General features: G+C 38.7%; 1 protein-coding gene and 1 long non-coding RNA gene across 6 annotated transcripts in view; one reads left to right on the top strand and one right to left on the bottom strand.

The window, feature by feature from the left end:
* The window catches only part of YEATS4 (YEATS domain containing 4), a 108,544-nt gene extending 101,302 nt beyond the window's left edge, over nt 1-7,242 (bottom strand). For 3 of the 5 annotated variants that reach the window (XM_081311811.1, XM_081311809.1, XM_081311812.1), the window contains exons 1-4: nt 6,931-7,242; nt 3,990-4,109; nt 907-973; nt 712-806 (exon numbers count right to left, since the gene is read on the bottom strand). In XM_081311811.1, the coding sequence (XP_081167937.1) occupies nt 712-806; nt 907-973; nt 3,990-4,109; nt 6,931-6,981 (333 nt within the window). In that variant the 5' untranslated portion in view covers nt 6,982-7,242. The remainder of the gene's footprint in view (nt 1-711; nt 807-906; nt 974-3,989; nt 4,110-6,930) is intronic. The other 2 variants (XM_081311810.1, XM_081311813.1) reach the window with 2 other exon arrangements.
* Nucleotides 1-13,563, top strand: part of LOC308658893 — a 558,609-nt gene that overhangs the window by 12,392 nt on the left and 532,654 nt on the right. The gene's annotated exons all lie outside the window — the stretch shown is intronic.

The following is a 13,563-nucleotide window of genomic DNA, read 5'->3' as shown; positions in this document are numbered from 1 at the left end:
CAAAGGACGGGGCTGAGGTTGTGGCTCAATGGTAGAGTGCTTGCCTAGCACGTGTGAGGCCCTGGGTTTGATCCTCAACACCACATAAAAATAAATAAATAAGTCAAAGGTTGAGTGTGTTCACAAATATGCAGAAGCTAATCCCAACAACTTAGGAGCCTGAGACAGGAGGATCACGGGTTCAAAGCCAGCCTTAGCAATGGTGAGGTGCTTAGCAACTCAGTGAGACCCCGTCTCTAAATAAAATACAAAATACGGCTAGGGATGTGGCTCAGTGGTCAAGTGCCCCTGAGTTCAATCCCCAGTACCAAAAAAAAAAAAAAAAAAAAAGAACCTGGATACTCATTTCAGACAGCATATTAATTTAAATTGTTTACTACTAATAACTGGATGATACTAGAAATTTTATTTTTTTTGATACTCATGATTTTTAAATGTTTTTTTTTCCCTGAAGCAATCATTTGATTTCCATTTCTTTCTTTCTAACAGGTTTATATTATATCCCTTCTTTCTATATTTGAAGGGGAAAAAAAGTATTTCAAAAAGCATTCCACTTTAAAAATAGAAAACCATAACTCATGTTAAGATATACCACACCACAGGTTTATATAAAATACATGTGAATGAACATTAGCTATTCATTAAGTATTACGACATTTCCACATTTACCAAAAAATCTATTTTCTATTTGTAAAGATTAGCATTACTCACAGGTCTTTCATTAGGGTCAATGAAAAATATTTTGATGATTATTTCGAATTCACCCCATCCGGTTTCAGTAATTTCGTATGGAGGCTTAGTAACAACTGAAGAAAGGAGGGGAAAATAAAACAATTATAAATTACTAATTTAGTTTCCTAGATCCTTTTAACTTTGCATATTATGAATCAAAAGATTATACTATACCTCTTAAAGGGTTGCCATAGCTCTCATGTAATTTAAACTGGATTTTCTTTACATATGCTGACATATCCTGAAATAGAGAGAAATTAATTAGTTCTATCATCTACATATGAAAACTAGAATGGAAATACATTTAGCATATGGACCTAACTTTATAAAACCTACCTTCCCTGAAATTTTATGAAATCCAATTAAAAAAAATCAATTATATTTGGAGATGGGGGTTTGCCTCCCCCCTTTCTTTGGCTGAATTCTTTCATATTCATAAAGAAATATACATGTCTTTCTTTATGCATTTAATAATATTACCAGAAATAAAAGATAATATAAAGCAACTTAAACTGATGGATATAAAACTCCCTTTTTTTCCATTATATTTTGAATCACAGAAGCATACTTATTAGTACAAGCACATAATAGGGCTTCTTTGGTAAAGTGGCTTTTTAAAAATATAATTCAAAATCAAGTGTGATGATTCATGCCTGTAATTCCAGTAACTCAGAAGGCTAAGGCAGGATGATTGCAAGTTTGAGGCCATCCTGGGCAACTTAGTGAGAACCTGTCTTAAAATAAAAAAGGTCTGGATAGACTGCTTGCCTAGTATGTGTGAGGGCCTGGGTTCAATCCACAGTATTGGGGGAAAAAAAATCTTATAGAAAAAGAAAAAATGCAAACCTTTTTGTTTTCAGTAATGCTTTATATACTTAAATCTACATATATTTTTAAAATGAAATTGGGATTATACTGTAATAATCTTAATACTTTGTCACTTGTTATATTGTAGGGATTTTTTTCTGAGGCAGATTTTCATAAGCACTTTTGGAGCCAGTTTTGGGAATACTTGATTTCATTTCTTCTATAAATACCTGTGTGACTACCAATATTGCTGTACCAGATGCTAATTATACAGTGGTTAATAAAACAAAGCCTTTTCTGGGCACAGTGGCGCACACCTATAATCCCAGTGGCTCGGAAGGCTGAGTCAAGAGGATCAAGAGTTCAAAGCCAGCCTCAGCAAAAGTGAGGCACTAAGTAACGCAGTGAGACCTTGTCTCTAAATGAAATACAAAAAAAAAAAACTAGGGCCTTTTCTTCAGGCATGAGATATTCACTGTGAAATAGGGGACAGATGATAAAATGCACATTCAACATAATATGTTAGGAGGGCATTAGGTACAAGTTCATGGGGATTGGGGGGGCCACCTAATTTAGTCTTTGGAGGACCAGCAAATAGTTTCAAAGAAAACAATACTTGAACCAAGACTTTAAGGAATAGAATGAGTGGTAAAAAAAAATGCTTGAAGACATTCAAGAGTATTCCTTTGATAACAGTATTGTAGAATGGAAGATATAAGGAAATGAGGCACAGACAGAAATAAGGCTGCAGAGATAGGATAGTCAGTCACTTAGGGTTGTTTTTTAAAATCACGGCTTTACTGAAATGATTCACATACCATATAATTTGCCTTTGTTTATTTTTTTTTTTAAAGAGAGAGGGAGGGAGAGAGAGAAAGAGAGAATTTTATTTATTATTTTTTAGTTTTCAGCGGACACAACATCTTTGTTTGTATGTGGTGCTGAGGATCGAACCCAGGCCGCACGCATGCCAGGCGAGCGCGCTACCCCTTGAGCCACATCCCCAGCCCTATAATTTGCCTTTGTATAGTACACAGTGCAGTGGTTTTTAGTATATTCTGATTTGTACAATCATCACCACAATGTTTTAGAACATTTTTTTAAATATTTATTTTTTAGTTTTAGTTGGACACAATACCTTTATTTATTCATTTTTATGTGATGCTGAGGATAGAACCCAGGGCCCCACACTTGCTAGGTGAGTGCTCTACCACTGAGCCACAACCCCAGCGCAGAACATTTTTTTTAACACGCAAAAAAGAAACCCCATACTGTCCTCATTCCCAACTTCCTTCTAATTCCCACCAACTTGGCAACCACTAATCTATTTTCTGCATCTATAAATTTGCCTATTCTGTATATTTCATGTAAGTGAAATATACAGAATATACAATATATAACACTGTATTGTCTTCTTTCACTTAGAATAATGCTTCCAATTTTCATCCATGGGCTGGCATTCATCAGTACTCTATTTTATTGCCTAATAATATTCTATTGCATGGATAAAGAAAATGTTTTCTACAGTCACACACACTCACACAAAATGGGGTTTTACTCAGTTATAAAAAAGAATAAAATTATGTCTTTTGCAGGAAAATGGAGAGAACTTGAAAGTTATGTAAAGTGAAATAAGCCAGACTAAGAAGGTCAGGGGTTATATGGTTTCTCTCTCATGCAGAAGCTAGAGAGAGAAAAAAAGGAGGAGTGGGGAGTGGTGGATCTCATGAAAATAGAAAGAAGACCAGTAGAATAGAGGAAGGGGGCCAGAGGGAGGAAGGGAAGGAAAGGGAAGTTACCAAGGAATGAAATTGACCAAATTATGTTATGTGCATATATAAATATGTCACAATGATTCCTACTATTTTGTATAATTACAATGTACAATAAAAAGTTAACTTAAAAATTCCATTAAATGGACATACAATATGTTACTTATCCATTTATCAGCTGACAGATGTTTGGATTGATTCCATTTAGGCTATTATGAATAATGCTACTACATTCATATAAAAAAAATTGAATAATTTGTTCTTTCAATAAATATCTAGCTGTTCTCTAAGAACTGCATATTTGGAAGCAAAACAAAATTACCAGTGACCAGACTACATTCTTTGATTGTTTTATTACAACATTATCACTTTAAGTATTAACTGCTATTCCTGAAATAGCATGTTAACTTAAGATGTGATGTTTGGAAGGTCTATTTTTACTATTTATAGCAGGACAATTCTTGTTACCTTAATTAGAAAACATTTTTAGAAAATAATCTACTAATTACATGAAGATGACAGTTCTTGCTTCATTATTTCAATTTTGAGGAGGGGGGTAACACTTCTATAATGGACCAGTTTTCTGATAGAAAGTTACTATAAAAGAATTTTACAATTTATCTTCAAACAAAACAAACTGTAGCTTCAAAGAAAGTTACAATGAAAACAAGTGCCTACCTCATTTCTATACGGTTTTACATATACTGTCCATTGATGGGTGTGCCCATCTTCTTCTCTTTTCTTCCCAAAATATCGAGCAACATTACCATAAACTATTGGCTTAACAATAGTAACCCCCTAAAAGAAAAGTAATTTTAAAAATCATTAATATTGTATCATTACTTAAATAGAAAGAGAGCTCTGAAAACTTGTCTCAATGAATGACAATCTCACAATATAGTTTAGTTACAACAGGATTTTTCTCAAATCAATTTCAGACATTCTCATTTCATATTAACACAAATAACTGAATACCAGATTAATTACCATGTTCTCTCTTTGAAAATGTTTTTATTTAAATCACCAGGTAAGGCAGTTGAGAGTTTTAGTAAGAGAAAAGCAAAAGGCCTTTTCTTTACATATCTGAAAGCTAAACATCTGAATAAAAACTGTAAATTAACTGGCATCATTTGATGGTAATGGCCTTACTTAGCTTATGGCAGTGTTTACCAAAGCACAGAATAAAAATCAAAGGCAGTATATGTGTGAATATTTTAGCTATAATAAAATATATTTCATTTTATTATTTATGGATTTACTTTAAAATGTTAGAAAAAATGTTACTAGAACTTTAAACCCACAATTTCAAAATGCTTAGGAAGATTCTTTTAAAAATTGAATTGCTTTTAATATAAATGTTACAATCAATATCATACAGTTATGATATTCAGATATAGCAAAAATGGTAAAGTGGCACTTGGAAAACCAAAGGTTGGTAAACACTGGCCAATGGCATGTTTGCTACATTTGTATTTACATTTTGTAAATACATTTCTTGCCACATTCGATTAGCATAATGGCAATGTGTTCAGATTATGATGGAAAAGAGATTAAAAATTTCAAGCGAAGAGGAAATATTTAGTGTAGTGCATGACTCTGAGATCAAATATTCAACAGAAGGAATGTACCTGAAGGACAAAAAGCAAGACATACTGTATGTGAAAAGTGCTATTCCAATGTAATCAACAATAATTAATAAGAAATAAGAAAAAGTGAATACAGTGGAGAATTTCAAGTTCAGGCTGAATAGTCAACAAAATCTAATACCTATAAATCTAAACTTAGTGCAGGTAAAGTATGGTGGCACTCGCCTGTACTCCTAGCTACTAGGGAGGCTGAGGCAGGAAGATCCCAAGTTTTGAGGCCAGCCTGGGCAACTTAGTGAGACCCTTTCTCAAAAATTAAAAAGGACTGGGGATGTAGCTCAGTTGTAGAGTGCCTCTGGGTTCATTCCCCAGTACAAAAAAAAAAAAAAAAAAAAAAGTTCAGAAGAAGCCAAGCAGCTTGTATGCAAACAAATAATTATAGTAAGCGCTACCAATGAGTTTTGTAGCAACCATAGATGGGGCCACAGGTTCAAGGTTTGACCAAATGAGTGCAAGGATGTTGACCTGGTGAGTGTACAACAGATCCCACAGCTGCCAGTTATTCACTAGGAATTTGCAGAGTTCATTAAAAACAAAAAGGAACCACTTGTCAATAGATTTACTACCTGGATGAAAATTATCTAAATTGGAAAAAGATGCCTAAAAGAGTAAAGAGAAAATCAGCAAGGAGAAATAGATCCCTAATTTGCATCTTGACATGACTATTTTTAGGTGAAAATCACTTGAGGGCTACAGGCTTAATTTCAGGTTGTCCTGGATTGAAAATTTTAGAATTTAACACGATATAAGTACATGTCTTGCTCAAAATCTAATGTTTTAACCCTTAGACCCTTTGTTTTGTAGTAGTTTCCTATCAGTCCAAAACCCTGCCCTAAAGCTTTGGCAAAATGTATAATTTATGTCTCTGCTACTATGAATTTTTACCTGGAATCTCTTTTTATGAAATTTCAGTGCTTTTGGAATTTTCAAAGGGTTGCATTTTACAAGTAATATTAAAATAGTGGGCTGGGAATGTGGCTCAAGCGGTAGCGCGCTCGCCTGGTGTGCGTGCAGCCGGTGTTTGATCCTCAGCACCACATACAAAGATATTGTGTCCGCCAAAAACTAAAAAATAAATATAAGGAAAAAAATATTTAAAAAAATAAAAATTTAAAAAAAATAATAAAATAGGGTGATAGTTGTATACATACCATAATTGAAATTTTTTTAGATAAGGACTCTAAGAAAATCTAAGTAGATAGATGCAAAAGTGGATGCTTTCTTTGAAAGGAAAAATTCCTTCCTGTGATAAATTAAGAATCAGAAGGGTAAACACAGGTGTTTTACTAGAAACCAGCTGACCCTGCCTTAAAAACTAACATGATGGTGGATGTATAAAAGCGAGGGGAGTGTCATTAATGTCCAACCTTATGTTAGGCTCTATGATAACGTTCATTAAAAACAAAAGAAGAGGGCATTTACTAAAAGTTCCCCTTGTTCCAGGCACAGAATCACGGTCTTTGTATGTCTTGACATCGTGGCCATAGCTATGGAGCTCTGTGATCGCTCTGTAAATCTATGTCCAGGTATCTCAGATCTCCTACTTGTAAACACTATGGAGATTCTTCCAGCCCAGGATCTGCAAATTCTGTAGCTGAGTGCTCATCGACTATGCTACCTTTATCATCCTCACAATCGAGAGGGCGACGCCCTCACTTTACCGATGACCTGGGCAGACAGCTACTGTGCAGCGTACCAGGAATTCCCAGTCCTCAGCGTGACCTGTTTCCTCAGCCGCCAGGTTCAACATTTCCCAAGTCACCCCCAACAAGATTTACTTTTTGGCGGGGATGAAAGGGTGGCGGTGACGCAGGGAGGTTGAGCCAATGAACATCCAACTTTTCGCTCAGAGGTTTTGACTCGCTCTCAGCCTTGAGTACACGGTTCAAGACCAAGCGGTCCTTCCCGCCCGGTGCAGGAAGGAGCCGGGGCCGGAGAGCCCCCCACTGGAGAGATGCTGGCTGCATACTGACCTTCACTCTCCCGCCGGAGTCAGGCCCAAATTCGGCCATTCTCTTGAACATATTGTCCCACGGAAGAAGCCGCTGCCGCCAGGAAAAGAGACCGGGGCCGGCGGGGTCGCCGCTCCCCTCAAAGGCCCCGCTCCTCCCGCGTGGGCCGGTGGGGGGGGTCCTGACAAAAGGAGAGCGAGTCACCGAGACTCGCGGCACTGAGTAACAGCCGGCTCCTCCACTCGGGCAGCGTACGGGTAGGCCATTCAGCCCCGCGCGGTTGGAGAGCGGAGCGGAAGGAGGAGCGGCGACCACGCCGTGCGCAGGCGCGATGGCCTCGCGCTCAAGCCGCGCAAGCTGCGCACGCGTCTGGCCGCTGCCATAACAACTGGAGAGGCTATGTCCGGAAGTTCCGGAGAGAACTAGGAAAACGGAAGGAAGGAAATAATAAATGATTTCAGAAAGTTTTCCCGAACTTAAGGGCAGGCGTTCATACACTGAAAGATTTTATCAGGCACCCAGCACAAAAGTGATCCACGCCAAGGCATATCACGGTGAACTTTTAGAGCATGGGGCTAAAGAGAAGATACGACACACTTCAAGGTTATAAGGAAATCAGGATAGCATCAGATGGCACAATGGCAACGTGGGAACTTAGGGAGCAAATAAAACACTATTCAACACTCTCAAGGAAAATAACTACCAATTTAGTCACCAATACCTAGCCAATCATCAACCAAGGGCATGCATAGAATGAAAGTTTCAGACATGCTAAATCTCAAAAAAATCTGATGTACCCTTTCTCAGAATGGTCCTGGAGACGTGACCCACCAAAATGAGGGAACATACCACGAAGGAGAAAATTACATAGCAACCAGTCCATATGAGCTTCAGTTAGAAGCCTTTGGGATATACTGCTTCAGAAGAATGGAACAGAAAACATTTCAGCCATCTCTGAAGCTTCAAGAGGAAATTTGAATGTTGGACCTGGAGTTTGGGAGTTGAATGCATGACAGATACACAGAAAACTAAGCAGATTTAAGAATTATCCAGTTACTAGTTTTAGGGAAAACAAACTTGCATTTAGGGCTACCTAAGTAATGAGAATTGACTTGATAAAAATACAAATAAAAAAATTACATTTGGAAGGATGGACTTTGGGGAAGAATGCCATGTGTGATAAGGATAAGAAGGAAGAAAATAGAATTTAAACTTCTGTCCTGGGAAATCAGTATTCTAAAATGGAAAAATCAAGAAAAAGCAATATAAGGTTAACATTTTAAAGCATAGAAATAACTGAAAATAGAAACTAATTACTGATTATAATTTTAATAATTCCACTTAGCAACTTTTAAGACAATGTTTTAAAAATTATTCTACTAAATAGAAATGCAACAAATATACTGAGGGCTTAGTTATAATTAGTGTCATATAAAGAATTCAGTTGTGGGGCTGGGGTTGTGGCTCAGAGGTAGAGCCTTTGCCTAGCATGCGTGAGCACTGGGTTTGATCCTCAGCACCACATTAAAAAAAATGAAATAAAGGTATTGTGTCAACCTACAACTAAAAAATAAATGTTTAACAAAAAGAATTCAGTTGTGTTATTTCATATCACTTAACAACAGAAATTGAGTTTCTTTTGAAAATGATTAAACATTGATATATTCAATAATTTGTTTAGCAAACTTTTTTATATCTTTATTTATTTATTTATATGGTGCTGAGAATTGAACGCAGTGGCTCACATGTGCTAGGGAAGTGCTCTACCCCTGAATTACAACTGCAGCCCCATTGATATTTTAATTCTGCTCTCTATATAGGAGTAGAAAATTGACTTGTGAGTTTAATTATATGATAAATAATTGAGATATTTATCAAAAACACTAAAACAAAACCTCCCACAACCATTGTTTTTCCTCTTCACTCAATTTTTATAATCTGTTTCTTCAGTCAGCCTGACACTTCTTGGATATGTGCTGTTTCTCAGCAGGCACTTTCTACTTTGATGAATTTTTTGTTGTTGTTCTTCTTCACCTATCTTCGAGTATCCTGATATGATGAAGCTCATATTCTTTTTAACTTTATTGATTTATGGGGTGCTGAGAATTGAATCCAGTGCCTCACATATGCTAGGGCAAGTGCTCTACCACTCATTGTTTTGTTGTTTTTTTTTTTTTTTTTTTTTTTTTTTTGTACTGAGGATTGAACTCAGGGGCACTCAATCACTGAACCATACCTCCAGCTCTATTTTTGTATATTATTTAGAAACAGGGTCTCACTGAGTTGCTTAGTGCCTCACTTTTGCTGAGGCTAGTTTTGAACTCAAGATCCTCCTGCTTAGGCTCCTAAACCACTGGGATTACAGGAGGGATTACAGGATTGTAATGAGAGTGAGAGAGGGAGAGCACGAGAGAGAATTTTAATGTTTATTTTTTAGTTATCTGCGGACACAACATCTTTGTTTTGTATGTGGTGCTGAGGATCTAACCCGGGCCGCATGCATGCCAGGCGAGCGCGCTACCGCTTGAGCCACATCCCCAGCCCCATCAGATTCTTTATGAGATGATGCACATCAGTATGGTCCAAGAATCAAAGTCTAAGACTGTACTTGTGTAGAGGTGTCCTGCTGCCTCCCCATGGTTGGACTATACACTACATTATATATATGAGGTATGATTTGGAAACCCATAAGCTGTTATATTGGAATCATGTGGGTTTGAAGAGTAAGAAAAATCTTAGAATGCTCAAAATAGAGTGATATACTAAATAATCAACAACAGATTCATTCCATTAGCTATTTATTTTAGCATGTACTATGTTCAAGGCACTGTTCCAGGTCTTTGGGATATGGAATGAACAAAAGTAAAAAATTTTCTGCTCTCCTTCCTATCAGAACAGTGATTCAGTATAGTTTGTCACAAGTGTAATATGGACAAGAGGACATCAGGTGTTGGGGAGGGAACAGTTTCCTGAGGGGTATCAGAACCGGGTGGAAGGCAAGTATTCTAAGTGAACATCATCAATAACTGGACAAGGGCTGGGGATGTGGCTCAAGCGGTAGCGCGCTCACCTGGTGTGCGTGCAGCCCGGGTTCGATCCTCAGCACCACATACAAACAACGATGTTGTGTCCGCCGAGAACTAAAAAATAAATATTAAAAAAATTCTCTCTCTCTCTCCCACTCTCTCTTTAAAAAAATAAAATAAAATAAATAACAGGACAAATCCAAACTACCTAAATGGAGGCAATGAAAAGAACACTGTTTCTGTAGCATTCTTAATCTAATCCAGAGAATATCAGAAAAACCCTTAGGGACATGCTACAATATAACTTCTCTGTGGTGTTCACAAGTGTCAAGGACATTGAAGGACATGGAGAATAGGCCCCAAGGCACTTCCCTATTTACAGCTGTTCCCCTACCTGTCTTCCTTCCCTGTGTGTGGGGAGCTATCTGTGGTAAATTGGAGCTTTTGTCATTTAGAAGCCGAGGCCTCAGCTAGAGCTAAGGCAGGGAGGGAAATTGAAGAATTCACACCTGGCCCCCACCTAGCTGAACCACTGTCCTCTGTACAAACAAATAGAAAAAATAGACCCCAGGGAACTTCCCCACTTGCCCTCCTGTTCCACCCTAAATGAGTTTGCCAAAAGTAACTGACCAACTCCTCCCGTGACCTGCCTCTGCTAAATCCTATAAAACTCAGACCCTTCTTACAGCCTATCACCATTTTTCCCTTGAAAAATGTGCCCCTCTGTTGCTTAATAAAGCATCGCTGATCTTGTAGTGGCACCCCCTCCTCCCCAGAAAAATCTTAATCTTCTCCAGAGACCCTCACCATAACTGTTCTTAGACTATCAGCAAGAATTTCTCGGCAACTTTTCAGGCAGGAAGAGTGTTTACAGAAGCAGACAATAAGGGAGACTAACCCAAGGCCTTTAGTGCATCCTGGAGCCTTCACGAAGGCGTTTGCATTTCAAAGGACAGTAGTTAGATCCTAGGGAAAGTCCTTTACAATCCAAAAGATAAAAGTAAACAATACAAATTAGGTTCCTTGGAAACCAGCTGGCAGAAAAGGGGAAGGGATCTCTCCCTTTCCTAGGCACTGAGAGTGTCCTTGATTTATTTTCCAGGCCTGAGTTGATTGCCCAAAACAGTAGGAAAAAAAACTACTTTTATGTAGATTTCTGCAGATTGTGAGCCTCTGAGCTCCTCCTCCCCCTACACACTGGGTACAAAGTTCTAAACATTTCTGAACTCAGGGTTCAGAGGGACAAATTGATTTAGGCAAAAGCTCCCTCTGTGAAGCCAGATTTACAGATAGGTAGTTAGTGTAGTTAGGTAAATCGGGTCTAATATCAAGAATGAAGGCCATGTTGAGAATGGAGTTCAGGAAAAGGGGATTTGAAAATGTCCCCAAGGCCCAGAGCCCATCCCAAGGAAATGTTAATGAAACAGCTCCCAGCAAACCTGGAGATGCTAACCCAAAAGTCCTTCCTGCCCAGATTACTCTTTTGGCTCACCTGTCCCCCATCCTTTGGGGCTTCCCCACCTACATTCCCTCACTGCAAGATAACAGAACTTGTAAGGGTCCGGCGAAGTGTCGGAGAAAGAGACCACACGAGACTAGCTTCATGCAATGGCAAGGGGGATTTATTAGGGATCCGTTCCAGCGCGCTGGGGCTCCGTGCTCACTCAAGAAGGGAGAGCAGCCCAGAGCCCAGAGCAGAGGTCAAGCAGAGCTTAAGTACACTTTTTGGAGAGGGCGGGGGCTTTGCATGCATCAGAACAAATCATCATGAGGCGCGGGAAAATTGAACAACAATTCTGATACATGATTAGTCCATTCATTGGCGGGAACAGTTTGGGCAGGGGTGATTGGTCACTTCTAAACAGGGTACACATTTAAACTGATTGGTTCTGGGGCCTATATGCTTACGTGCCATGCTACCTGGAGCCCTTAGGTATTAAACAACCAGGGAATCAATGGAGATATTTACTGGGCAGTTCCCGAATTGTCCTAACAACTTTACAGAGATTACAGGTTCCGGGGATAGCAGAGGAATTGTAACAATAGACTTTTACCTTTTAGCCCAGGCCTTGTAATCTAGAAGCTTTACAATGCCCTAGTCTTTTACACTTTAACTCAGACTTTTGCAGCTTAGAATCAGCTTAGAAATTTTACCTTTACAAACTAAGGACAGAAATGCGACAGTAATGCAGGAAAGCTGAGAGAAGACCTTAGCTATAAAAGAGGGAAGACCTCTCCCTTCCACGGATTCCACCTCTTGGGTCCCCTTTTTCCTGCAGGGAGAAGTCTTTTCTACCGATCTTTAACAAAGCTTTTACTTTCCACTCTAAACTTCCCTCGGCGTGCTTCTTTAATGTTATACTTCAGCATGGGGGGAAAGTAAGGACTCACAGGTAAACAGCAGTAACATCTGGACCTGGCTGCAGCTGATAAACCTGCTTCCTGCTAATTCCTCAGTGTCCAGCTTTTCTACAACAATCTGTCAAGGTCTGTCTCCATTGCTTTTACTTTTTCATTTGCTTTCAGACATAAAAGTCAAGAAAAAAAATGACAACTGAAAAACTTATGCAGATTGAGACAAGAAAAAAACATGACAACCAAATGTAACTGATGATTCTCAATTAGATATTATTGTTTTTAAGTACTTTATTGGGAGAGTAAAGGGTCTTTGCTTCTGTCACTATTTTACTGAAGCTGTGGGACAAAAGTCAGTGAATTTAAATAATAAATAATTGTTGGGACCTGATTTGGGTCTGGGAGGATGTAGGTTGCCTCTGGAAGACTGAAATGCTAACACCTCCAGAGCACTTCCCCCTCCTCTCAACCCGTTACCAAGGTAACCTGCTTACAGGGAAATATTCCTCTCAAAGGGTTGTTAATGAAGCACCTCCTGGGTGTCCACTTTGGGTAGACCCTGAGAGGCATCCCTGGAGGGCTTCCTTCTCGCCTTTTGGCTCATCTCCTGGTCACTGGTCACTATGCAAGATGGGGAGAGGAGGGAGGCAAGGGGAAGGAGGGCATGAGAATAAAGGAATTCTAAAATGTAGAAAAGGGTCAAGACACTCTCACTTCTTTGGATTTTCAGCTCTGGGGACCCTTCTCTGTGGAGAAGTTGGTTTCTGTTGTATCCTTTAAATAAAACTTGTTTTCTTTGCTTGCCTATGTGTTTCTCGGGTGTTCAATCTTCACATCTGGGGAAACAGAACTCTGCCCTGATTGATTCTCAATATCTGTGGTTTCACTACTATAAAGTTCCTTTATTGGTGAAATAAAATGGGATCTGATTATTAGAGTAGTATTGTATTAGTGTTAATTTCCTAATAAGGCTGGTTATTTTGAGGTTATGTAAGAGAAAGTTTTAGGTCCTTAGGCCAAAGTAATGCCATTTTGAAAATCAGCACTTGTCCACCCAGGCATGACCTTCCCGTTAGGCCTGCCCCTAGTGAGTCCCTAACTACCAAAACCACAATAAGAAACCAACTAATAATCATAGCACTAGATGGGCTATTTTTTAACTACTCCTTTGTACATGATTATATAGTTAAGAAGTTTTTCCAGCAGGTTGCTGAGCCTTGCAGAAGGGCAGGCTGGAAGATATTCTCTGTCAATAAACCTTTTCTTGACTCAG

Source organism: Spermophilus citellus (genome assembly GCF_964194105.1).
Source record: "Spermophilus citellus genome assembly, chromosome: 10".
NCBI lineage: Eukaryota > Metazoa > Chordata > Mammalia > Rodentia > Sciuridae > Spermophilus > Spermophilus citellus.
The sequence above is the reverse complement of the archived record's forward strand: the minus strand, read 5'-3'. Positions and strand labels throughout refer to the sequence as shown.